Genomic DNA, 26271 nt, shown 5'->3' on the forward strand with positions numbered 1-26271 from the left:
TCAGGAATTATGGGAATTAACGTCATTACGTGTCTGCTTGGTTCAGAGTGGTTTAAGGGCTGGGCTTTCTGTTGGGGAGAGAATCCCGGCTCTTCCACTTCTTATCTGCGCGTGTCCTTGGGCGAGTCACTGAATTTCACTTTCCTCACCTGTGGCTGCCAGCATGAAATGAAATAATGCACAGAAGTAACTAATTAGTAAATGATAACTGCTGTTATTATGGCCCATTTAAGCAAAAGTGTGAACTCCCAGAGAGGGGAAGACCTTAAAGGTGGCCGTAGCTCAACCCTGCTTGGAGACAGGCCTCCCCTCCCTCACCTGGGGTGCTTACATCAGTGGTACCTGGAGGTGCCACCTGTAAGGGAGGCAGCCTCCCAGGTTCCCACTGGCCTGGTGTCCTGAGTGGGCTGGCGGGTCAGACCCTCCGTGATGAAGTCCCTTTCTGTCTCCTCACAGGGCCTGCCTTCTTCTTTGGGCCCCTGTCGGTGGGCAGACATGTCTCAGGAGGCAGCTGCAGAGGGTTCCAGCACAGAGGACCCCGTTCTCAGTCTCCACAACAGCTGTGGGCTTTTCCAGGAGGATATGGAAGAAACCAGCTCCATGGTAGGCCTGGCACCAGACCTGCCAGGAGGGAGCTCTGGGGCCCCAGTTTGGGTGGGCAGCAGGAAGAGGGTCCTCAGGGAAGAGGCTCAGCAAGGTGCCAGCTCCCAGGTAGTGGGTGCTCCTGGGACTAGCCTGGAGGCCAAGGCCCACCTGGTGGTCCTGGGGCTGCAAGCTATGGGAGAGAGCCAGGATTCGGTGCCCGGCCCCAGGCTCCACATCCAGCTGCCCACAGTGCCTGCCCACAGGAGGGCTCAGGCCTCCAAGAGGCTCCAGGTTACAATGCACGACATCTTAGCTGGAAGCTGGCCCAGGAATCTTTGTAGTGCGTCCGTGGGAACAAGACAGAAAAGCAGGAGGTCTGAGGCCCCCTCAGAGGATGAGGGAGCTGATGACTTCTTGTGGCTTGGTCAGAGCCCTGGTGGGGACAAGCCCCAGTCTGTGGGAGACTCCCCCCAAGGTGCTGACGTGGAGTCCTTGGGAGGCCCTTGCAGTCCTCTCTCTTGCAAAGACACTGGGTGTGGGCCTGGAGATTCAGGTGGAAGTTGGATGAGCTGTGCCTCAGGGATTGAGAAGTTTGAATATTTGCCCACTGCAGAGGGCAGGACCCAGCCAGGCAGCCCGTGTGACCCTGTCAGGTCCCCACTGCCCAGTGGAGGCGAGTCCCTTCATCCAGCTGCCCGGGATCCTCCACAGAGCCCTGTACTGTGCCTGGGAGTGTCCGGAAAGGCTTCCACAGAGCAGCAAGAAGCCAGACACATCGTGGGGCCTGGCGGTGGTGATGGCCCTGCCACCTCACACAACCAGGAGGAGTTGGAGGTCAAGGCTCAGCCAGTGTCTGGGGGGATGCCAGGACAGGGACTCGCTGCTGCCCTGAAGCCTGTAGCCAGCAAGGCTAGCTCAGGCCCATGCATGGGGCAGAGAAGATCCAAGTGTGCTAAACAGTTGAGAAGGAGCCCGGTGCCCCATGCCCAGGACCAGGGCACTGACAGATGCCCAGACGACTCCAGCCAGGACCAGGCAGAGGAATCCAGCCCAGGAGACTGCCCCAAACTGGTAGGTTGAGTCTGAAAGGTTGAGATAGGAAGGGCATCATTATCTTTTGGAGTCAGTGAGTCCTGGATTGAAATCCTATCTCTGCCCACTTCCTTGTTGAGTGACCCTGGAATAGTTTTTAACCTGTTTCCTCATCTGTAAAAAGGGAATACTAATTCCAATTTAATGGGTTTTTTTTCATAGTATTTGCATATAACCTACACACATCCACATCCTATACTTTATTTTTTAAAATTTATTTATTTATTTATATTATTATTTTTTTTTGCTGTACATGGGCCTCTCACTGTTGTGGCCTCTCCCGTTGCGGAGCACATGCTCCGGATGCGTAGGCTCAGCGGCCATGGCTCACGGGCCCAGCCTCTCTGCAGCATGTGGGATCTTCCCGGACTGGGGCATGAACCCGTGTCCCCTGCATCGGCAGGTGGACTCTCAACCACTGCGCCACTAGGGAAGCCCTAAATTTATTTTATTATTATTATTATTTTTTGGCTGTGTTGGGTCTTTGTTGCTCCGCGCGGGCTTTCTCTACCTGTGGTGCAGGGGCTACTCTTCGTCGAGGTGAGCGAGCTTCTCATTGCGGTGGCTTCTCTTGTTGCAGAGCACAGGCTCTAGACGCGTGGGCTTCATTAGTTGCAGCACGGGGGCTCAGTAGCTGTGGCTCACGGGCTCTAGAGCGCAGGCTCAGCAGTTGTGGCGCACGGGCTTAGTTGCTCCGTGGCATGTGGGATCTTCCCAGACTAGGGCTGGAACCCATGTCCCCTGCATTGGCAGGCGGATTCTTAACCACTGTGCCACCAGGGAAGCCCCAATGGGGTTGTTTTGAGCAGCAGTCCCTAACCTTTCTGGCACCAGGGACCAGTTACATGGAAGACAATTTTTCCACGGACCGGGGTCAGGGGATGTTTTCGGGCTAATTCAAGTGCATTACATTTATTGTGCACTTCATTTCTATTATTATTACATTGTAATATATAATGAAATAATTATACAACTCACCATAATGCAGAATCAGTGGGAGCCCTTAGCTTATTTTCACTTCCCACCAACTGATAGGGTTTTGATATGAGTCTGCAAGAAATTGATTTGTTATGGTCTCTGTGCAGTCAAACGTCTCTGCTAATGATAATCTGTGTTTGTAGCCGCTCCCCAGTGCTAGCATCACCGCCTCAGCTCCACCTCAGATAATCAGGCATTAGATTCTCATAAGGAGTGCGCAGCCTAGATCCCTCGCATGCGCAGTTCACAGTAGGGCTCATGCTCCTATGAGAATCTAATGCCACCGCTGATCTGACAGAAGGCGGAGCTCAGGTGGTAATGCGAGCAATGGGGAGCGGCTGTAAATACAGATGAAGCTTCGCTCACTCAGCCGCAGTTCACCTTCTGCTGTTCAGCCTGGTTCCTAACAGGCCACGGACCAATACCTGTCTGTGGCCGGGGGATGAGGACCCCTGGTTTTGAGGGTTAAATGAGATGATGGTGTAAACTAACGTGCCTAGCATAAGGCACAAGGTAAATCCATTTATGTTAAATTTGCTTTTCCTTGAGTGTTATAATAGCCTTATGAGACAGGCATTAGCCCTGTATTTCCAGATGGGGAAACTGAGGCTCAGAGAAGTTATCAAACTTCTCTAAGCTCACACAGCAAGGGAGGCAGTGCCTGGATGTGTTCCCTGTATTCACTGCTTCCCTTTCCATTGTTCTTTTACTGATAGTAATATTGGTCATTTTATAAATAATCATAGCTAACATGTTTGTACACCAAAGGCAGAAGATGGCATTACCTGTGTTTGATGTATATTTCTCACATAGTTGAATTTTTATTTAAGTATTTGATTTACAATATCATGTTAGTTTCAAGTGTACAGCATAGCAATTCAGTGATATATATATACACATATATATATACACATATATATGTATATATATTGTTTTTCAGATTCTTTCCCCTTATAGGTTACTACAAAATATTGAGTATAGTTAGTTCCCTGTGCTATACAGTAGGTCCTTGTTGGTTATCTATTTTATATATAGTAGTCACATAGTTAAATTTTTATCACATTGATTGAATATGTATTCTGTGCTAAGTGCTTTTGGTTTAGTCTTCACCTGAAGCCCAGAGAGGTAAGGTTATAGGCCCAAGGTCCCACAGCTGGTAAATGACAGAGCCAGGATGCAGACCCAGGCAGTCTGTCTGGAGAGCTTGCTGGGCTGCTTGCTTGTGCACATTCCCCGCTAGCATCACAGCAGTAATAGCAGCTGGCCTGCCTACCACGAGCTGGGTATATTCCCGAGCTCTTTATCTTCCATCTTCCTAACAACCATACGAGGTAGATGCTAATGATGGATACCCGTTTTAATGTTGTGGGCACTGAGGCTCAGACAGGTAAAGTGACTATGTCAAGACCAAACAACAAATTAGTAGAACTGGGATAGGAACCAATGAGCTGCCTGTGTGATTTACCACTATTTGGTACTATAATTACATTAGAAGTGCTATTACATCGTCTTTGCAAACATCACTCAAAAACATTAATTTTTAATAAAAAAAACTAATATGTGTTTATCGTAGAATATAAGGAAGAAATAAAAATCCCCATAATGCCAACATTCACAGCTATCTCCTGTTAACATTTTTTTTGTAATTGCAACACGTTTTATTAATAATGTCAAAATTCTATTAGAACCTAGTCTATGTTAAGTTATAAGATACAGTTAATATTCTTTTTTTTAACATCTTTATTGGAGTATAATTGCTTTACAGTGGTGTGTTAGTTTCTGCTTTATAAGAAAGTGAATCAGCTATACATATACATACATCCCCATATCCCCTCCCTCTTGCGTCTCCCTCCCACCCTCCCTACCCCACCCCTCTAGGTGGTCACAAAGCACCGAGCTGATCTCCCTGTGCTATGCGGCTGCTTCCCACTAGCTATCTATTTTACGCTTGGTAGTGTATATATGTCCATGCCACTCTCTCACTTTGTCCCAACTTATCCTTCCCCCTCCCTGTGTCCTCATTCAAGTCCATTCTCTATGTCTGTGTCTTTATTCCTGTCCTGCCCCTAGGTTCTTCAGAACGTTTTTTTTAGATTCCATATATATGTTAGCATATGGTATTTGTTTTTCTCTTTCTGACTTACTTCACGCTGTATGACAGCCTCGAGGTCCATCCACCTCACTAAAAATAACTCAATTTCGTTTCTTTTTTTGCGGTACGCGGGCCTCTCACCATTGTGGCCTCTTCCGCCACGGAACACAGGCTCCGGACGCGCAGGCTCAGCGGCCACGGCCCACGGGCCCAGCCGCCCCGCAGCATGCGGGATCCTCCCGGACCAGGGCACAAACCTGTATCCCCTGCATCGGCAGGCGGACTCTCAACCACTGCGCCACCAGGGAAGCCCTCGTTTCTTTTTATGGCTGAGTAATATTCCACTGTATATATGTGTCACATCTTCTTTATCCATTCATCTGTCGATGGACACTTAGGTTGCTTCCATGACCTGGCTATTGTAAATAGAGCTGCAGTGAACATTGTGGTACATGACTCTTTTTGAATTATGGTTTTCTCAGGGTATATGCCCAGTAGTGGGATTGCTGGGTCGTGGTAGTTCTATTTTTAGTTTTTTAAGGAACCTCCATACTGTTTTCCATAGTGGCTGTATCAATTTACATTCCTACCAACAGTGCAAGAGGGTTCCCTTTTCTCCACACCCTCCCCAGCATTTACTGTTTGTAGATTTTTTGATGATGGCCATTCTGACTGGTGTGAGATGATATCTCATTGTAGTTTTGATTTGCATTTCTCTAATGATTAATGTTGTTGAGCATCTTTTCATGTGTTTATTGGCAATCTGTATTTCTTCTTTGGAGAAATGTCTATTTAGGTCTTCTGCCCATTTTTGGACTGGGCTGTTTGTTTTTTTGATATTGAGCTGCATGAGCTGCTTGTAAATTTTGAGATTAATCCTTTGTCAGTTGCTTCATTTGCAAATATTTTCTCCCATTCTGAGGGTTGTCTTTTCGTCTTGTTTATGTTTTCCTTTGCTGTGCAGAAGCTTTTAAATTTCATTAGGTCCCATTTGTTTATTTTTGTTTTTATCTCTATTTCTCTAGGAGTTGGGTCAAAAAGGGTCTTGCTGTGATTTATGTCATGGAGTGTTCTGCCTGTGTTTTCCTCTAAGAGTTTTGTAGTGTCTGGCCTTACATTGAGGTCTTTAATCCATTTTGAGTTTATTTTTGTGTATGGTGTTAGGGAGTGTTCTAATTTCATTCTTTAACATGTAGCTGTCCAGTTTTCCCAGCACCACTTATTGAAGAGGCTGTCTTTTCTCCATTGTATATTCTTGACTCCTTTATCAAAAATAAGGTGACCTGGGACTTCCCTGGTGGTCCAGTGGCTAAGCCTCCGTGCTCACAATGCAGGGGGTCCGGGTTCGATCCCTGGTCAGGGGACTAGATCCCACGTGCTGCAACTGAGAGTTTGCATGCCACAACTAAAAATCCCACGTGCTGCAACAAAGATCTTACACACAGAAACAAAGATTCCGAGCGCTGCAACTAAGACCCAGCACAGCCAGATAAATAAATAAATATTAAAAAAATAAAATAAGGTGACCATATGTGTGTGGGTTTATCTCTGGGCTTTCTATCCTGTTCCATCCTGTTGACATTTTGATATATGTCCTTTCTTCCATTTTTTTCCTATGCATATAAGTCTTTTCTTTGCCTAGAAAGGGGATCATGCATGTCACAATTTATTTTTCTAAATTAATTAATTTATTTGTTTTTATTTTTGGCTGTGTTGGGTCTTCGTTGCTGTGCGTGGGCTTTCTCTAGTTGTGGTGAGCAGGGGCTACTCTTCATTGTGGTGCACAGGCTTCTCATTTTCGTGGCTTCTCTCGTTGCGGAGCACGGGCTCTATATGTGCGGGCTTCAGTAGTTGTGGCACGTGGGATCAGTAGTTGTGGTGCACAGGCTTAGTTGCTCCACAGCATGTGGAATCTTCTCGGGCCAGGGCTTGAAGCCATGTCCCTTGCATTGGCAGGCAGATTCTTAACTACTGTGCCACCAGGGAAGCCCCATGTCACAATTTATAACTTGATTTTTTAGGTATTAAAAAAAATTGTTTTACAATGAATTTGTTAACACAGAGTGAGGAAATCCTGTTTAATACCTCCTGGCCCAATTGCCCTTTGTCTGCTGTTAATGGTTAGCATCCTTCCAGTCTCCTTTTTATAACTTCTATACATATATGAACATCTGTATATTGAAGGCACCTTTTTATATATAAGTAGGTTCATGCCATGCCTCATTGTTCTGGGACTTACACTTTAATTTTCAAGTGCTTTAGTATTCGAAGGTGTTTCCCAGTTGGTACATACAATTTTGCAAATCTGTGCTTTCCCTGAACCCTGCCTCATAGCGGTCTACAGGCACTGCCAGGACCAGAGGATGGGCTGGGTCTTCCTCTTCTCATTTCCGACCACTGTCATGTAAGTTAAGAGCACAAAGCTCAGAGGCTGACAGACAGGCATTCAGTCCTGGCTTTGCCACTCTCTGAATGTGACCTAGGCAAGCGGCCTCACCTTTCTGAGTATAATTTCCTCATCTGCAAAATGGGGGTATTAAAAGTACTTACCTCATAGGGCGGTGTGAGGAGCAAACGAGATGACACATATGTGTGTTCAGTATTTAGCATAGTGCCTGGTACAAGAAGAAACTAAAAAATGTTACCTGTTATTGATGTATACAATTTTGTCCTGCTTTAAGGACTGCTGGGGTGAACACTCTTGTGCATCTGGCTTCTCCCCATTTCAGATTATTTATTTGGGCCAGATGCCCGGAATTGGAATTCCTGGGTCTGCAGTGTTTTGAGGGGGTATTTGAGCTTGGTGGTGGAGCCAGGTTCCTGCCCACCTTGACTGGAAGCAGCCCACAGCTGCTGTCTCCTCCAGGCCCCATCGTTGACTCTGCGGCACAGCCCCATCATTCCACAGCTTCCCAAACAACTTGTTGCCACGGCAACTGGTGCCAGCTGAAGGAGAAGAATTGAGGCTGGGCTGTGACAGGGACAGGCAGGTGGTTGAGGACAGGGCTGAGTGGGGCGTGGGCAAGCATGGGCATAGTGCCCAGCTGATCTGCATCCCCTTTGAGGACCCTGACACCTTCTCCTGGAGGCAGCTTGGCTCGTGTCAGGGGTAGATAGACAGGTTCAAGGTCAGGCTTTGCTTCTTACAATGGAGTGACTTTAGACGAGAGATGTCTCTTCTCTGAATCTTGTTGCCTCCTTTATGAAATGTGGGAATCAGCTGGGCCCCAGAACTGCTGGGAATCTGGTATGAGAGGCTGGCTGTGTTGTATTCTTTTGGTGTGAGATAGAGACTCTTGGGGGGGGGTGGGGAAGTTGGTTGAAGCGCCATTTTCTTCTCTATTTGATCCCCACGGGGGTCAGTTAGGTCTGGAGCCACTCAGCGGATGGGATAGCGGGGACATGGGGAGGGCAGCTCTGGCAGTGTCCCCTGTTCTGCCTGTCACAGCTCGGGAGGCACACAGCTCCTCCGGCCCCACCTAGGCTCCCACAGTCAGGTACCCCGTCTGCAGCTACGAAGCATCAGGAGTTGTGAGAGGGAGGAGCATGTCTCCAGCAGATGGACAGCCTAAGAATAGCTCTTTAAGTGCTTACTGTATACCAGGAGCTTCACATAGGTCATCATCTCATGTTTAATCCTCACAATAGCATGAAAAGTCAGTGTTAATACCCTTGTTTTGCTGATTAAGAAAACTGGGATTCCGAGAAGCTAAGTGACTCACTCAAGGTCGTGCAGTAAGTAAGCAGTGGAGTCAGGATTTGAATCCAGGCCTGTTCGGTTCCACTCTGTGCACTGAGCCAGGATGCTAAAGGCCTGGCTAAGGGATTTCGATTTTTATGGGGCTTTGTTTGTTCAGCAAACAGGGAGTGCTCCTCCAGGATCTCAAAGTCCAGTGTGGGGAGACAAACAGGTAACCAGAGCTGAGATTCAGGTTGACACCTAGCAGATTCTGGATACCCAGAGAGCAACTGAGTCTTCCCTAGGGAGGGGTGTGTGGGAGGGCTTGGAGGTAGGGTAGGGCACAGGAGGGGGCTGTGGGAGCTGGATCTGGGCAAAGGAAGTGGGTGTGCAGCAGGCAGAGAAGGTAGGAAGGGCATACTAGGAAGAGCGCAGAGCACATGCAAAAGTACAGAGACAGGGCTTCCCTGGTGGCGCAGTGGTTGAGAGTCTGCCTGCCGATGCAGGGGACACGGGTTCGTGCCCTGGTCTGGGAAGATCCCACATGCCACGGAGCAGCTGGGCCCGTGAGCCAAGGCCGCTGAGCTTGTGCGCCCGGAGCCTGTGCTCCGCAACGGGAGAGGCCACAACAGTGAGAGGCCCGCGTACCACAAAAAAAAAAAAAAAAAAAAAGTACAGAGACAGGGAGCAGCTTGGAGCATTGCAGGAGCAGAGCAGTAGGTGGGGTGGGGTCAAGAGGGGAGAAGGAAGGTGGGAAAGATCATCGAGGACAACATTGCTTAAAGGGAAATGGAGAGACTGAAGTCTGGTCAGGTACCGGGAGGGACTCTCTCAGGGGCAGGAGCCAAGGAAACTTAACAACATCAGAGTTTATAGAGAGAGCTTGCTGAGTCCCAGGCGCTGTTCTAAGAGCCTTGAATAATGATAATGATCCTTGCATTAACACTATGAGGTTGATACTTGTATTATCCCCATTTTACTGATGAGAAAACTGAGGCACAGAGAGGTTAAGTAACTTTCCCAAGTTCACACATATCCTAAGTATTGGAAGTAAGTATCCTATTGCACGAATATACCACAATTTATTTATTCCTTGACTCCACGTGGACATTTGGGTTGTTTGCAGTTTTTTGCTATTACATATGGTGCTGCTATGATGAACAGTTTTGTATGTTTCTTGGTACATGTGGGCAAGAGTGGCTCCATGGAATATTCCTGGGAGTGGAATTGCTGGGTTATAGGGTATACACATATTCAACTTAAACAGTGCCAGATGTTTTCTAAAATGGCTGAAAATAGTTTGTACTCCCACCAGCAGTGCAAAATTCCAGTAGCTCCACATCTTTACAAACACTTGATATTATCAGACTTCAATTTTTGCCAAAATAGGGATACGCTATGGTGTCTCAATGTCGTTTTAATTTTCATTTCCCTATTACTAAGAAGAATCTTTGCATGCATTCTGGTCATTTCTGGTTAAGTCTTGCCAAAAAAAATATTTGGTTTTAACTTTTCCTTACTGATCTGTAGGAGTTCGTTATGTACTCTAGATACTCTTCCGTTGTCAGCTATATGTTTTGCAAATATATTCTCCCAAAGTGTGGTTCATATTTTGCTTTCCTTATGGTGTCTGTTGATGGGTAGAAATTCTTAATTATTAAAAATTGTTTTATTGCGGAAAAATATACATCACATAAAACATACCTTTTAAACCATGTTTAAGTGTACAGTTCAGTGACATTAAGTACATTCACGTTGTTGTGCAGTCATCACCACCATCCATCTCCAGAACTTTTTCATCTTCCCAAATTGAAATTCTGTACCCATTAAGCAATAACTCCCCATTCTCCCCTTCCCCCAGCCTTTGATAACCACTATTCTACTTTCTGTTTCTATGAATTTGACTATTCTTGGTACCTCATATAATTGAAATTGTACAATATTTGTCCTTTTGTGACTGACTTATTTCACTTAGCATAATGTCTCCAAGGTTCATGTTGTAGCATGCGTCAGAATTTCATTCCTTTTTAAGGCTGAATAATATTCCATTGTATGCCTTTACCACATATTGTTTATCCATTCATCTGTTGATGGACATTTAGGTTATTTCCAACCTTTTAGCCATTGTAAATAATGCTGCTGTGAACATTGGTATACAAATATTCAAGTCCCTGCTTTCAGTTCTTTTGTGTCTATACCCAGAGGTGGAAGTTGAATTGAATTGGAATTAAAAAGAGGTAGAATTGCTGGAGAAATTCTTAATTTTAATGTATCCTAATTTATATGTATCCTAATAGGTATAATCTTTTTAAGGAATCTCTTTCCTATCTCAAGGTCATGAAGATGTTCTTCTATGTAGTGTTGTGTTTCCTTTCACACTTAGGTCTATAATTTGCCTGGAATTGATTTTGTGAGTGATATGGGGTATATCACTTTTTTATATGGATACCCAATTGTTTCAACACCATTTACTGAAAATTCTGTCCTTCTCCAGTTATATGCAATGCCAGCCCTGTCATAAATCAAGTCTCCATATATGTGGGATTGGTTTTGTTCTCCCTATGCTCATCTTGTTTAAAATTTCTTTCCTTATGCATATATTTTATATTAATTATAATTAGTAATAAATTAATTATAATAATTATATTTATATAATTATAATTAATTATAATAATTATTAATACTTTTTGATATCTAGCAAGAAAAGTCTCCCAATTTTGTTATTTTCAGGAGGATCTTTACTCTTACTTTTTTTCCTCCTTCACATAAATATTACAATCAGCTTGTCAATTTCCACACTTGAAAAAACCTGTTGAGATCTTAATGGGAAATATACTGTACCTGTAAATCATTTTAAGCAGAACTAACATTTTTACAATATTGAGTCTTCCAATCCATGAACATAGTATATTCCTCCATTTATTTTGATCATCTTTATTGTTTTTCAATAAAGTTTTATACGTTCTTGCATATAAAAGTCTTGCATATCTTTTTCAGATTTATTCCTAAATACGGTATCTATATATAATATTTTGTTATGGAAAATTTCAAATATATGTAAAAGTAGATTGAATTTTAAGCAGGAGTTGGCAAGTTATCACCCACGCTTTGGTCACCTCAGCTGGTTTAGTAAATAAAGTTTTATCGGAGCACAGGCACAACTATTTGTTAACAAATTGTCCATGGCTGACTTCCTACCTCAGTGGCAGAGTTGAGTGATTGCAGTGGAGACTGTATAGCCAGCAAGCCTAAAATATTTTCTCTCTGGCTCTTCACAGAAAAAAAGTACCGGCGCCTGGAATGAAATCTCTTGTACTCATCACCCAACTCTAGCAACCACGCATTATTTTCTCTAAAGGTTGACCATAATTCCTTAATATCAAATATTTGTTTAATATCCAAATTTCCAATAGTTTCATAAAGATGATAATTTATTTTTATACTTTGTCTTTTTAAAGTCAGGATCTAAGTAAAATCTACATGTTGCAGTTGGTTGATATACCTTGTAAGCCTCTTTTAATGTATAGGTCTGTTTCCAATCTTGTTTTTCTTGCAGTCATTTTTGAAGAAACTAGGTTGTTTTTCTCGTAGCTTATTGCATTGCTGTGGTTATAGTGCAACCTGTTCCTCTGTCTTCTGTATTTTCTGTGAACTGGTGGTTAAACCTGGAGCTTTGATTAGATTTTGGGGCCAACTACTTTTTAGGTAGTGGTGTGGTCTTTCCATCAGAAAGCACATACTGTCTGATTTTATTTCTTTATGTTTTTATGTATTATAAAATGGTAACTTTTAAAAATTGCTGTTTCTAACTATTGATGGTATATAACATGCAATTGATTTTGCAGAAATCTTTTATTAATTTATATAATTTACCTATTAGGATTTTTTTTGCTTTCTACGTAGGTAGTCATATAACCTGCAAATAATGAGAGTTTTGTTATTTCCTTTCCAATTCTTACATCTCCCCCACCCCCTTTCCTAACTGTGCTAGCTAAGACCTTTAGTATAATATTGAATAGAAGTAGTAATAGGGTAACAGGGAACTTTGTCTTGTTCTGGATTTCAAAGGGAATGTGGTCATCATTTCACCATGAGTGTGATGTTTGCTGTGTTTTTATATAGATACTTTATCAAGTTAAGGAAGCTCCCTTCTATTCCTGATTTGCTTGTTATTCTGAATGGACAGTACATTTTAAGAAGTATATTTTCTGCATTTTTTGATATAATATGAGTTTTATTCTCTTACTAATGTTAATTTAATGAGTTGGGTTTTTAAAATATTAAGTCAATCTTGCATTTCTGGAATAAACCCCAAGTTGATCATGTTATATCTTTTTTATGTTTTCTGAATTCATGTTGATAATATTTGGTTTGGAAATTTTGTATTTCTGTTGATGAGTTAACTGGCCTGAAATGATTTATTCTTATAGTGTCCTTGTGAGGTTTTGGTATTCAGTTTTGCAGCCTCATAGAATGAATTGTAGAGCGTTTTCCCTTTTTCCGTTTGCTGCAGTAATTTGTATGAAGTTGGAATTATTTGTTCTTTGAACATTTCGGTAGCATCACTGGTTAAAAAAAAGAAGTCTCGACTGGTGTTTTCTTTAGGGAAGATGATTCCTTCCCTACTGATTCAATTAATTCTATGCTTATAGGTTTATTCAGTTTAAAAAATTTTTTCCTTGAGTCAATTTTGGTAGGTTACATTTTTCTAGAATTGTATCCATTTAATCTGAGTTTTCAGATCTACTTGCATATTGGCATAAAGTATTTCACAATAGCCTCTTATCTTTTTAATATCTGTGCACTCATGATTACTCATTCTAAATATTGTCTTGTTGTCCTTTCCCTCTTTTCCTTAGGCAGAGAATTTTTTTTTTTTAATCTTTTCAAAGACCTGATTTTTGATTTTGTGGATCCTCTCCATTATATGTTTGTTTTCAGTATCATCTTTCTTTCTATGTATTCTCTTATTTTTATAATATTTTAAGAATGATGCTTAGTTCATTAATTTTCTATCTTTTTCCTTTCTAATAGTCATCTAAAGTTCTAAAGGAACCTCTAATGATGATGTTAGTTCCATCCACACACTCTAATATATGTCTTTCTTATTATCATTCAATTCTCAGTATTTCATAACTTTTATTACAATTTTTCCTTTGGCCTATGTGTTATTTATTTATTTAATATTTATTTATTTAATTTATTTTTTGGCTGCATCGGGTCTTAGTTTTGGCACACGGGATCTTCATTGAGGCATGCGGGATCTTTCCTTGTGGCACATGGGCTTCTCCCTAGTTGAGGTGCGCAAGCTCAGTAGTTGTGGCACATGAGCTTAGTTGCCCCTCGGCTGTGGGATCTTAGTTCCCCAACCAAGGATCAAACCCACGTTCCCTACATTGGAAGGTGGATTCTTTACCACTGGATCACCAGGGAAGTCCCTGGCCTATGTGTTATTTAGAAGTGTATTTCTTAATTTCCATTCATATGAGTTTCTTTCTTTACTTTCTTTCTCTATGTTTTTCTTTTTGTTATTGCTTTTTAACTTAATCATATTATGGTCTGAGAAAGTGATCTTTATCTGAGTCATCTGATGTGGTAGCCACTATACACTTGTGTCTACTGAGTACTTGAAAGTTGGCCAGGGGACTTCCCTGGTGGTCCAGTGGTTAAGATGCCATGCTTCCAATGCAGGGGGCATGGGTTCAACCCCTGGGAACTAAGATCCCACATGCTGCGTGGCGCGGCAAAAAAAAAAAGAAAGCTGGCCAGTCCAAATTGAGATGTACTGTAAGTGTAAAATACATACAGGATTTCAGTGACTTAGTCACTGAAAAAAAGAAATTAAAATTTCATTAATAATGTTTTTTATAGATTCAAGTTAAAATGATAATATTTTGGATGTTTTGAGTTAAGTAAAATATAAAATGAATTTCACTTGTTTCTTTTTACCTTTTTTAATGTGGCTAGAAAACTTAAAAATACGCCTATGGCTCACATTTGTAATTAATTGGGCAGTGTTGGTCTAAAAAATACTAGTCTTTTGAAATTTGTTGAGATTTGCTTTATGGCTCAGGTTGTGCTTAATTTTCATGTATGTTACATGTATACTTGAAAAGAATATGTATATTAAGAACAGTGTTCTATATATGTACACAGATTAAGCTTCTTCATTGTTTTCATTCAATCTTTTTTATCCTTACTGATTATTTTGTCAGCTAGATTTAGCAATAGTTAGAGAAATACATTAAAATTTCATGCTATAGTGGTGGTTTTGTCTTTTTCCTCATAGCTTTGTCAATTTTTACTTTATGTTTTTTGAGATTATGTTATTAGATGCTTATACATTTAGAGTTGTTATAGCTTTCTGGTGAAATTGCTAATCTTTATGTAATGAGGTCTTTGCCTCTAATTATTTTTTGCCTTAAAGTTCGTTTTGTCTGAGACTAGTGTAGCTACAAAACTTTATTTTGGTTAGTATTTGCCCACTCACATATTACTCCATTTTTTTCTCTTAACCTTTTTGCATTGTTGTGTTTCATAAATAGGTTTTATAAGTGTCTTATAATTGGATTTCCTTTCTTTAAAGTTCTGATAATTTTTGCATTAATCTGAAATATTAGTCCATTTACATTTGTTGTAGTTATGATTTATTTGACTCTATTCCTACTGTCTTATTTTGTGCTTTGCATATATCCTGCATTTTCTTATACACTTTCTCCCTTTTATTACCTCCTTTTAGATTGATTACTTTTTCTTATTCCTTTTTATCCCTCTATGCCCTGTTTGTATTCTTTTGGTGGCTGTTGTAGAAATGTTAACACAAATACCTGACCTATCAAAGTATAAAGGAAGTTACTGTCTTTATCTTCCTCTGAAGTAATACGATGATCTGGGAATGCTTTAGTTCCAAGCATGCACCTTCCCAATTTATGTGCTGTTGTTATCTAGTAAGTTGGTCCTAAGTTATTTTTTTAATCCCACAAATTACACAAATATTATAGTTTCATATAATCAGTGTTCATTTAGATTTAACAACATAGTTATCATTTTCTTTGCTCAGAATTCCTCTCTACATCTCAGCTTTTATATCTGGGATCATTTTTCCTTCCTTCTGCCTCAAGTTCATCCTTTAACATTTTGTTTATTGAGAAAAATAAAATTACCAAGAAAAACAATAACTCTCTTGGTTTTCTCTATGATATCTTTATTTTTTATTTTAAACCATTTTTAAAATTGAAGTATAATTTACAATATTTCAGGTGTACAGCAAAGTGACTCAGTTCACTGAATCTGTTCTTTTTCAGTTTCTTTTCCATTATAGGTTATTACAAGATACTGAATATAGTTCCCTGAGTTACCCAGTAGGTCCTTATTGTTTATCTATTTTATATGTAGTAGTGGGTATATGTAAATCCCCAACTCCTAATTTATCCTTCCCCACCCCCGCTATCCCCTTTGGTAACCGTAACTTTATTTTCTATGTCTGTGAGTCTATTTCTGTTTTGTAAATAAGTTATAATATCTTTATTTTATCTTCATTCTCAAAAAATATTTTGTGTGGGTGCACAATTGATATTTTCCTTAAGCATATTGAAAATATTATTCTACTATGTTTTGCTTCCATATTACTATTGACAAGTTAGCTGTTAGTCTAACTACCATTCCTTTGTAGGTAGAATGTCTTTTTGTGAGAGGCAGGCATTATAGCGTTAGCGGTTAAACGTGTGGCCTCTGGAATCAGACTGCCAGGATTTGAATCTTAGATCTTTGGTTTACTAGCTGTATGACACTGGGCAAGCTGATTAACCTCTCTGTGCCTCAATTTCCTCTTCTGTAAAATGGGGGCAATAATGGTACCAGTACCTAACTCGCAGGGTTGTGATGAGGATTAAGTGAACTAACAAGGAAAGCATTCAGAACAGTGGTAGCACATTTTCAGTGCTATTAAAGTGTTAGATTTTTTTCCCCCTCTCAATGCTTTTAGGATCTCCTTTTTTTAAAAAATAAATTTATTTTATTTATTATTTTTGGCTGTGTTGGGTCTTCGTTGCTGCACGCGGGCTTTCTCTAGTCGCGGTGAGCAGGGGCTACTCTTCGTTGCAGTGCGTGGGCTTCTCATTGCAGTGGCTTCTCTTGTTGTGGAGCATGGGCTCTAGGTGTGTGGGCTTCAGTAGTTGTGGCTCGCGGGCTTCAGTAGTTGTGGCTCGCAGGCTGTAGAGGGCAGGCTCAGTAGTTGTGGACACGGGCTTAGTTGCTCCGCGGCATGTGGGATCTTCCCGGACCAGGGCTCGAACCAGTATCCCCTGCATTGGCAGGCAGATTCTTAACCACTGCTCCACCAGGGAAGCCCAGGATCTCCTTATCATTGGTGTGGAGCAGTTTCACTATGATGTGTCTAGGTGTGGATTTACTTTCACTTAAACTTTTTGAAATTCACTGAGCTTTTTGAATCTGTAAATTGTCGTCCTGTATCAAGTCTAGAAAATTCTTAGCTGTCTATCTTCAAATACTCCCTCTGCTCAATTCTCTCCTCTCCCTTTCTGGAACTTTAGTTCCAGAGTGATATTAGTCCTTTCGCTCTAGCCTTTGTGTCTCTTTGATTGTGTTTCACGGTCTCTGTGTCGTAAATATTTTGTATAATTTCTTTAAGTCTATTTTCTAGTTCACTAGCTTATTTCAGCTGTGTCTAATATGCTATTAAACCTATATATTGACTTTTAAATTTTAATAGTTATTATTATCATATTTTTATTTCCAGAAGTCGTGTTTTGTGCCCAACCAAATCTGCTCTTCAGATTATATATATATATATAATATTTTTAATACATATTTTTGCCCTTCACTCATATGTTCGACATTGCCTTTTATTTCTTTAAACATATCATACATACATATGTTGTATTCTTGTCTGATAAGTCCAGTAACTAAAGCCTTTGCTGGTCTGATTCTGCTGCCTATTGTTTGGGAGCCTCGTAACACTGGTATGTGGACCCCTGAGAACAGGGGCCAGTCAAAAGGTTTTAAACTGTGAAGGACTATTCTTAATCTCTTTCCTGTTTTCCTTCCCAGATGTCCCGTTTTCTCTCTGCCACCCCCTCCCCCCCATCTCAATTTACTTTTTTGAAAGGCTGATTCATTCCCATGGTTAAAAAAAAAAGTGAAAAGTCTCCCTCCCAACTCCCAGTCCCTTTCCTATTGGAAGCCTCTGATATCAAGTTCTTGTGGATACTTCCAGAGATATTTCATGCAGATTCAAGCAAATACAATGAAAAAATCTTTCTCTTTTTAAAGCAAATGGTAGCACACTACACACATTGTTCTGAACTTGTCTTTTAATTTAAAAAGTATGTTTGTGCTTATAAAAGAGACACATGCTCATTCTGAGTAACATAAATACCCAAGTGTCTACAAGTAGAAAGTGAAAATCCCCCTGGAATTTCATTCCCCAGAGATAACTTCTATTATGCATCTATAAATATATATTTACATAAATGGGTTTATGCAACACATACTGCTCCATAACCTATTTCTTTCTTTTTCTCCAAACAATACAGCTTGACATCTTTCCATGAATTTTACCATATCTCTCAGTGCTCTCCACATAGCCCAGCAGTTAAATGCCTGGGCTTCGGAGTCAGACAGAACTAGGTTCTAATCCTAGCTCTGTCACTTAGTAGCTATGGGACTTTTCAGAGCCTCTCTGAGCCTCAGTTTCCTCATCTGTAAAATGGGGATGGAAATAGTACATAGTTCATAGTGTTGTTCTGAGACCTTAATAAGATCATGTATGACATGCTTCTTCCAGGGTCAGCTGCTTTATAAGCCCTTGATGAATGGTAGTTTTTTTATTACTACTCACTCTTTTTAATGGCCACTTAGAATCCATAGTATGATATGTAACCATTTATCAACCATTACCCTTTTGATGGACACTGGATTATACCCAATTTTTTTGTTGTTGTTACAAATGCCAACCCAGTGAACACTGAATGTACATCTTTCACCTTTGTGTGTATTTTCTTGTGAATTCCCTGCAGTGGGGTCACTGGGTCCTCTGAATTCTAATGTCTGTTTCTTCTTTCTCTCCGAGGAGGCAATGAAAATGGCCCATGGGGTGAAGCATGTGTATTACGTAGGTTTTTTCCTTTTTATTACTGCTGTTTTTTGTCTCTCTCCTGAGGTGTGGTGGGGTGGGAGGGGTCCTCCCCAGAGACGATCCCAGCCCCCTGCCCCAGCCTGCCCTCCTCCGGAGCTTCCTAGTACTCCCCACTTCCTATGACGTGAATCTCAGACCTCTGTTTTCCCCCAAACCTTGGAACCTGACCATTCATGATCATTCATTCAAGGATTACTTTTTAGACCCATCTACTTTCAAAACAATTCCCTGTGGTTTGTAATAAATTAAAAGAATCAAAACACACTCAAATGGGTTAAAGTCTAAAGAAAGCAAGAAAAGGGGGAGGAGAAGGGGAAATCTTGTTACAACACCCCACCCCCCAATCCTGGAAAGGTACAACGTCTAGGCTTAAAGTTAATACTAAGCTTCCTGGAAGCCAATGCAAAAAGGGGAGCAGGAGAGATTCTATAGCTCATTAGAAGACCCAGAACCACTCTGCATCTTGAAATGGTCATGAAGGGCTTCCTCTCAGGGGCAATAGAGGGGTGATCAGCAGGCTTTCAGAGGGGGTGTTGGACGTGTTCGCCACGTGGCTGTTTCAGGGCAAAAGGCAAGTCAGTGACCCTGGAAAAGGGGCATGACAGAGCTTTGAGGAAGAGAAGGTGGGCTCAGAACAGGATATGGCTCCCTGGTAAGATGTATCTCTGGTCAGAAGGGTGAGAAGGGTCTCAGTACAGGGTCCAGGTAACTCTGAACATGGCTGGGAGTGAGAGGGGAAGCCGAGAGGTTGGGAATGAAGACAGGCTTCTCTCCTGGGATGGAGGCCAGGCAGTCAGCAAACATTTATAGAGCCCTCCTCTGTGCCAGCCTTTTCTGGGCATTAGGAATACAATGGGGGCTAAGACGTACATGCTCCCTGTCCTCATGGAGCTTACAGTTCAGCGGGGAAGAGCGAGGACAGTAAACAATTGCAGGTGAGGTTAGTGCTCTGAAGGGCTCTTCTCCCCTGGCAGGTTGGTTCTGGGGCAGTGATCCACCTCCTGGGGGCCATCGGCTACAGCCAGGCAGGGGGGCTCCTGCCTCCGAAGCTGGAGGTTCTGGAGGACATGATGGAGGTCAACTCAGCCTCACCTGTCCAGAGGCCCAGATTGAAGGAAAGGCCCATGGCCCGGGGCCCCACGGGGTGCCAGGTACAGAAGATGTTCTTTACACTGGCAGGTCTCTTCATCCTGTTGGGAGAGGCACATGCACACCTGATTCACAGAGATGGTGCTGCAGCCCAGAGAGACGCTGTGACTTGCACATGGTCACACAGAACGTAGAAGCCAGAGGCAGAGTTAGACCTCTGCTGGCTGGCCGCCCCCGGGCGGTGGTCTGTGCATTCCTTCTCCTGCACTGCAGAGTTCAGGAGCTTGACCGGAGCAGAGGAGGAAGGGAGGGGCTGGGCCTCCATGCATTCGGGGAGAGAGCAGTTGTTGACCTTTGTTCCTGGCCACCCCTCATGTCCTGCCATCCCAAGATCCTCTAGCCACCTCCCTCAGGGGGGACAGCATGGGGCTCTGGTGGCCTCTCTGACCCCTCCCACCATCCGAGGAGTCATTCCTTTCTGCCCAGGGGCTCCACCTTCTTCTCCACATGCTCATTCTGTTGCAGGAGGGGGTTCCCGTTCAGGAGGCTGGTGCAGAGTGTCCGGGGGTGAGTGCTTCTGCCCTGGCCACGCGGCATCCCTCCCTGGAGCACGGGTAGGGGGGATGTGGGACTGGGGAGGTGACTGGGGAAGCAGGGTCCCCCTGGGGCTGGGAGGCTGCACCCGGGGACAAGGCCTCGGGTCCTCACCCCTCCCCTACAGTGTGGCCCAGTGGAGGCTGAAGAGGAGGAGCCTGGGGAGCAGGCGCGGGGAGAGGACTCAGGTGAGGGGCCGTGGAGGGTGCCCCTTAGCAGCCATCTGTCTTCTAGGGACTGCTGAGCACGCAGGGGGCTCCCACCCAGCTCTGGGCCCCAGCCCCTGCTAAGACTCCTCTCCTCTCCCACCTGCAATCAGCCTGTAGTCCTTCCCCAATGGGGTGGGGACCGCTGGCTGCCTGGACTCGGCTCCCAGACAGACATCCTAGACGCCCTGGGTCTCTGAGGGTGGGACCCTTGCCTTGCCTGCCTAAGCCCCTCAGCATTGAGTCACCCCCTCCCCTTGCCCCTGAGCATCCACTGGGCGCCAGAGACTCTGTTTCCCCACAGCTCAGCTTCAGCCCCAACAGGAGAAGCTACCCCTGGATATTGGGGTACGGGGCACTGTGGTCCGTGCCATGCGGGAGGCGCTGTGGAGTCGGTAAGGCCTTGTTCCACGTTCCCTGACATCCAGGACGTCCTGAAGGGCTGCCTTCACACACACCACCTCCCAGAGCTGTGCCGTGTTCTAAGGGCTTCTGTGTGTACGACTAACCCCATTTTATACTGTGAGGTCATTCGCCCACACGTTTGAACCTGGGTCTCTCTGGCTTCAGGGCTGTGCTTTCTCATTAAGCCGCTGCAGCTCTCAGTGTCTGCTCAGGTCCTCGTGGATGTCGCCCACAGCAAATGCTTTCAGACACAGTGAGACTCTCAGAGATCTGAGCACAGAACTGTCACTTTACTAATGGTGAGGCCAAGGCCCAGAGAGGACAGGGTTTTGCAAAGGTCACACAGCAAGTCAGTAGCCGATTCAGGGTTACATCCAGGGCCAGGGCTCCATCCCCTCCCCTGACCCATGCCTTGCCCTCCCCCCACCAGGCTTCCTCCCCTCCCTCCATACCCCGGTTTACTGGCCAGGGATAGAGCAGGGGCTGAGCAATCCGATCTTGCTTTTCTACTCATCGTGTGGCCTCAGGCAAGCCCCTTATCCTCTGTGAGCCTCAGTCACCCCATCTGTAGATGGAGAATGATGATACCTCTTCTTCACGGAGTTGGGGGGAGAATAAATGGGTGCATGTACGAAAATGTTCAGAATAGAAACCAGAGTTGGCCCAGAACCTGCTCTCCACCCATGTCTCCCTCTCGGGCTCGGTGCCCTGGCCCTGCCCTTGTGCCCCACAGCCTTCAGGAGCGCCCAGACCTGGCGCTGAGTGAGGAGGCCGTGGAGGGCATCGCTGCCGGCATCGAGGCAGCCCTCTTCGACCTGACACAAGCCACCGACGGCCGCTACAAGAACAAGTACCGCAGCCTGCTGTTCAACCTGCGGGACCCCAGGAACCCGGTGAGTGGGGCTCTGGGCTAGGCTGGGTCCCCCTCAGAGGTGGGAAGCCCTGGCAGGATGTTGGGTGGGGCTCTCCAAGCGGTGTGGTGCAGCCCCTGCCCCTGCAGGACCTGTTTCTCAAAGTGGTTCACGGAGACGTCAGCCCCCACGGCCTGGTGCGGATGAGCTCGGTCCAGCTGGCCCCCCAAGAGCTGGCCCGCTGGCGGGACCAGGAGGAAAAGAGGGTGAGCTGTTGGGTCAAGTCAGGACATGGAGAAGGGGTTTGGGGAGGGGGAGGCCCGAGGATGGAGCGGGAGAGACAGACAAAGAGTGAGGAGGAAGGTGATGAGACAGGGGAGCACAGGACAGACAGAAACAGAAACGAGGGAACAGAAAGATCGGGCAGACAGGGAGAGAGTCAGAGAGACTCTCCCCACCAAAAAAGAAGGGAAAAGAGGCAGAAATGAAGGGGGTTGGAGATGGAGAGCTCAGTAGAGAGGTGACACCAACGGGGGTGTTGTCTTCCACTTGCTTTTCTATGGAGCTGGGCTGGGAGGGGTGGGGGGACTGGGGATGTTGGCGCAGAGTCTGGAATCCAGGATTGTCATCCGCCATCCATGGGGCACAGACCCAGTGTGATGACCCTGCTCCAGTCCAGCCCCAGAAGTTCCAGAAAAGGCTGGAAGTCTTCCTAGTGCCCCAGGCTGAGCGAGGAACCCCACAGCCTCCAGCAGTTCACAGATACACCCCCATACACCCAGGGGGAACTGCACAGGGGCAGGGGAGGTGTGGGCACTGAGCCAGCTTCAGGAGATGCTTGCATAATGTTTGTTGGTGCCCCAGTGAGAAAGGGACTGACCGAGAGCAGGGCCTGTGGTATGGGCTAGGGCAATAAGGCCCTTATTCTGACAGACACTGGGCTGGTTAGAATTAATAACTGGAATCCGTTAGGAGCATCTGTCCACTCTGAGCTTCTGTCCGGGCACTGTGGGCGACCAGGACCAGCTATGTAAATTGTGGAGCCAGTGCAGAATGAAAATGCGGGTGCTTTGTTCAACGATTAAGAATTTCAGGGACTTCCCAGTGGTTAAGACTCTGTGCTTCCACTGCAGGGGGCACTTGTTCGATTCCTGGTCGGGGAACTAAAATCTCTCATGCGGGCAGCGCGGCCAAGAAAAAAAAAAAAAAAATTTCAAGATGATGGCAGTATTTAGCATGGGGCCCTTCTAGGCACAGGGCCCTGGGCTACTGCATGGAGCCCATGCCCGCAAAGCCAACCCTGCTGGGAGGACAGGGCTTCTGTCCTCCCGGGGTTGTTAGAAAGAAAGAGACAGGCTTTCAGGAATCGTTTCAGGTAGGATGACACTGATCAGCAATAAGAATCACAAGTAGCGTTTACTGTGAGCCAGGCTCCAGGCTAAACACTCAACATAAGCTGTTTAATATGACGCTCTTAATTTCATTTCTAGAGAACAGATCAACTAAGGCTTAGAGCAATGAAGGGCTTGCCCAGGGCCACACCATCTTGTGGGCCTTTATTAATGACAGCTGGTGCTCTAGCGCCTGTGCTCTTTCGACTACCCCACACTCTTCCCAGGGCAGAGGGTGGGTGGGATACAGTCGGGCAGATTTGACTCGTGCGAGAAGGCGAAGTTCAAGAAGGCTTCCTGGGGGAGGCCGGGTTTGAGTTGGAGGGTGAATGAGTGGAAAATGGAGAAGTAAGGCGGATGGTGGGGGGTCTCCAGGTGAGGGACTGGCAGAAGCAGAGACGTGGAGGAAGGGAAAGGGCTGGCATGGAAGGGGCCACAGCGGAGGGGCTTCAAGGGAGCACTTGGGCTCTTGGTGGCCAAAGTCCTCCAACCCTGGCTGAGCTGGGGCTGCTCCGCCCCTCAGAGCCTGGAGATCATTGCGCAGCTGCAGAAGGAGCCGTGCAGCCTCCCGGCCTCCAAACTGACCCACAAGGGGGAAGTCGAGATCCTGCGGGACATGGACCAGACGCTGACCCTGGAGGATCTGGTGGTAAGTGGGAGCCTGACGTGGTGCCAGGCAGGGCCTGTGCCCTCGGATCCCACCCCTCACCTCACCAGCTGTGTGGCCTTGGGCAAGTCATCTGACTACGCTGAGGCCCACGGTCTTCATCGTAGATAGGGGAATGACGGTGGCCGCACAGGGTCTGGGTGAGCACGGGGTGAGACAAACGCCGGCACCGGGCCTGTCCGCACCTTCGCAGCGCTGCTGCCCCTCCTTTTGGCCTAACCCCAAGGCACCTCGTGTGAGTAGTAGTGAGTCCTGTCTCCGCAGTTCCCCCCAACCTCAGGCATTCCGACCAGATCCCAGGTTGGGAAGCAGGAGGGACACGCTGTTTGAGACAGCGACTTTTCAGATGTAAGGAGCAGAGACTTGCTCTATTCAGCAGAAGGACTTAGGGATGCGCCGGCAGGGCACCACCTGGAGTCCAGAGCAGCCTGTGCGGAGTGTCCTTTTCTTTGTGGGGGACCTGCCCCATCCTCCTGTCCATCCTGCTTCTTCCTCCCCCTTGGCCCCTCCTCCTTGCACATGGCTCAACAGGATGGCTCAGCAGCCCTCGAATCAGTGAACCCATCCCCTCAGCCTCCTGCAGCCAATCAGAGCGCCCCCTTGGCTCACTTCAGTCGCTCTCAGGAGAAGGCTGCTCCGGCTTTGGTTGGGCGTCCCGTGGGTCAGATGTTCACCCCGGTCTAATCAGCTGTGTGTCCGGGATGGGGGAGCGCAGGGTCCCTTGAGCCACGTTCGTTCGCTGGGGAAATGGCAGTGACCTTGACCGACAAAAATCCCTGCTGTCCCTCACCAGTATCCAGGCCAACAAGCAGACCTCCTGGCTGTGCGGAGAGGAGCCCTAAGAGGGCGTGGCTGCTCCCCAACCCAAACCAACCTGTATTCCCTGAGTAAATTGAATGTAAATATAGGGGGAGGAGCCAGAGAGAGAGGGAAGAGAGAGCGGGCGGCAGAGTAGGGGAGGGGAAGATAACACAGAATAGCAACATTTCCTCCGACTGAACACCTACTATGTGCCACTTTTACAAACAACGCCTCATTCAAACCTCACGATATAACCTACGAGATGGGTGATGCCTGTTTCCTGGGTGAGGCACCTGAAACCGTTTGCCCAAGGTCACTTAGTTGGCAGTGGGGGAGACTGGAACCCAGGCTCTCTGACTCCAAAGCCTGTGCCTTGTCACTGCTCTGGAGGTGGTTTTAAGGCAAGAGTGAGAGTTTCAAGATCTTTTCAAATCTTCCTGAAGCAATCAATGTTTGTTGTGTGTTTAAAGCTGTTTCTATTATGAGGAAGAAAGGGTGATTTGGCATTGGGCTTCAAGGTTCTTAAAAACGTTCATTCTCCCCAGTTCTGTCGTCTGCTTCTGAGAACTCGTCCTAAGGAGATAATTGAAAGTCTAGGAAAATACTTTCAGCATAAGGATGTCCTCAGTGTTATTTGTTACAGTGAAAGCCTGGGAACGACCTGATTGTCTAGCAGCAGAGGTGATGCGTACACTCCAGCCCACCCCATCAGTGCAATGTCTACAGGGACGGTATAACACGGCAGATACCTTTGCTGTGCTTCATGGACACATGAACCACAAAAGGACCCCCGAAACTCTGTGTATAGATAAACTATTATAAAGGAACACCCGGAGTATCAACGGTTGTTTCTAAGTGGTGGGACAAGGGGGGATTTTTTTTTTAATTTTCAAATTTTCTATATTTTCTAAATTTTCTGTAACAAGTTCACGATACCTTTGTAATTAAAGAATATATTATTTAGAAAAATAAAACCACAGCCCTGAGGGCCCCCTACTCATGGAGGGCTGCTGACCTCCCCAGCCGCCTTCCCGGCCCACCCCTCTCTCCTCCTTTGCCTCCCAGGAACCCATGGTGTCCATAGACTGCGGCCCACTGGCCCTGCCTGCCACGTCGAGGGGCACCACGGAGCAGCACGAGGACACCACAGAGCAGCACAAGCACCACTTCCTAGACCCCAGCTGCCGCATCTGCATGGGTGGGAGGGAGACACAGGAGGGGCACAGGGGTGGTGGGTAGGCTGGGGCTGAGTGTGGGGTTCAGCGGCAACAGGGATTCATGGCTTGGGGAGAAGGTGGTGGGGTGGGGGTACCTGTGTTCCAGGTCACCTCAAAAAGGACCTGGTTCAAACTCCGTTTCTAATGCCCTGGGCTGGCTTCAGCCTAGCTGCCGGCCCCCTTTTCAGCTCCTGCCTCTGCTCTTTGCAGACTGGAAGCCCTTGTATGAGCGGCCAGCCTCCTTCATAGCCACCAGGAGGATGGGGGATGATGCTTTCCAGAGAGCCCCAAGCCTGGTCCCTATGTCCTCTCCAGAGATGCCCCAAACCAAGGAGAAGCCTCCCACGGAGCCCAAGGACAGGTATGGGGCAGTGGGCAAGGAGGTGGGCAACTGGCAGGGTGGGTGGGGGAGGCCACCTGCTAGGGCAGCAGACACAGGCTGGGTTTTTCCATATGGCCTTAGGCAAA

The 26271-nt window shown here is 45.7% G+C and overlaps 1 protein-coding gene across 1 annotated transcript in view; it reads left to right on the forward strand.

Moving 5' to 3' along the window:
- Positions 1–495: 495 nt before the first annotated feature.
- Positions 496–26271, forward strand: part of SPOCD1 (SPOC domain containing 1) — a gene marked incomplete at its 5' end in the record, with an annotated part of 28935 nt that continues 3159 nt past the window's right edge. Inside the window, 11 exons of the mRNA XM_082668819.1 lie at positions 496–1656; positions 18517–18558; positions 19557–19733; positions 20197–20238; positions 20393–20453; positions 20776–20866; positions 21610–21769; positions 21877–21993; positions 23642–23767; positions 25652–25784; positions 26014–26164. Coding sequence (XP_082524945.1) covers positions 496–1656; positions 18517–18558; positions 19557–19733; positions 20197–20238; positions 20393–20453; positions 20776–20866; positions 21610–21769; positions 21877–21993; positions 23642–23767; positions 25652–25784; positions 26014–26164 — 2261 coding nt within the window. The remainder of the gene's footprint in view (positions 1657–18516; positions 18559–19556; positions 19734–20196; positions 20239–20392; positions 20454–20775; positions 20867–21609; positions 21770–21876; positions 21994–23641; positions 23768–25651; positions 25785–26013; positions 26165–26271) is intronic.

Source organism: Grampus griseus, assembly GCF_964374135.1.
Source record: "Grampus griseus genome assembly, chromosome: 1".
Classification (NCBI taxonomy): Eukaryota; Metazoa; Chordata; class Mammalia; order Artiodactyla; family Delphinidae; genus Grampus; species Grampus griseus.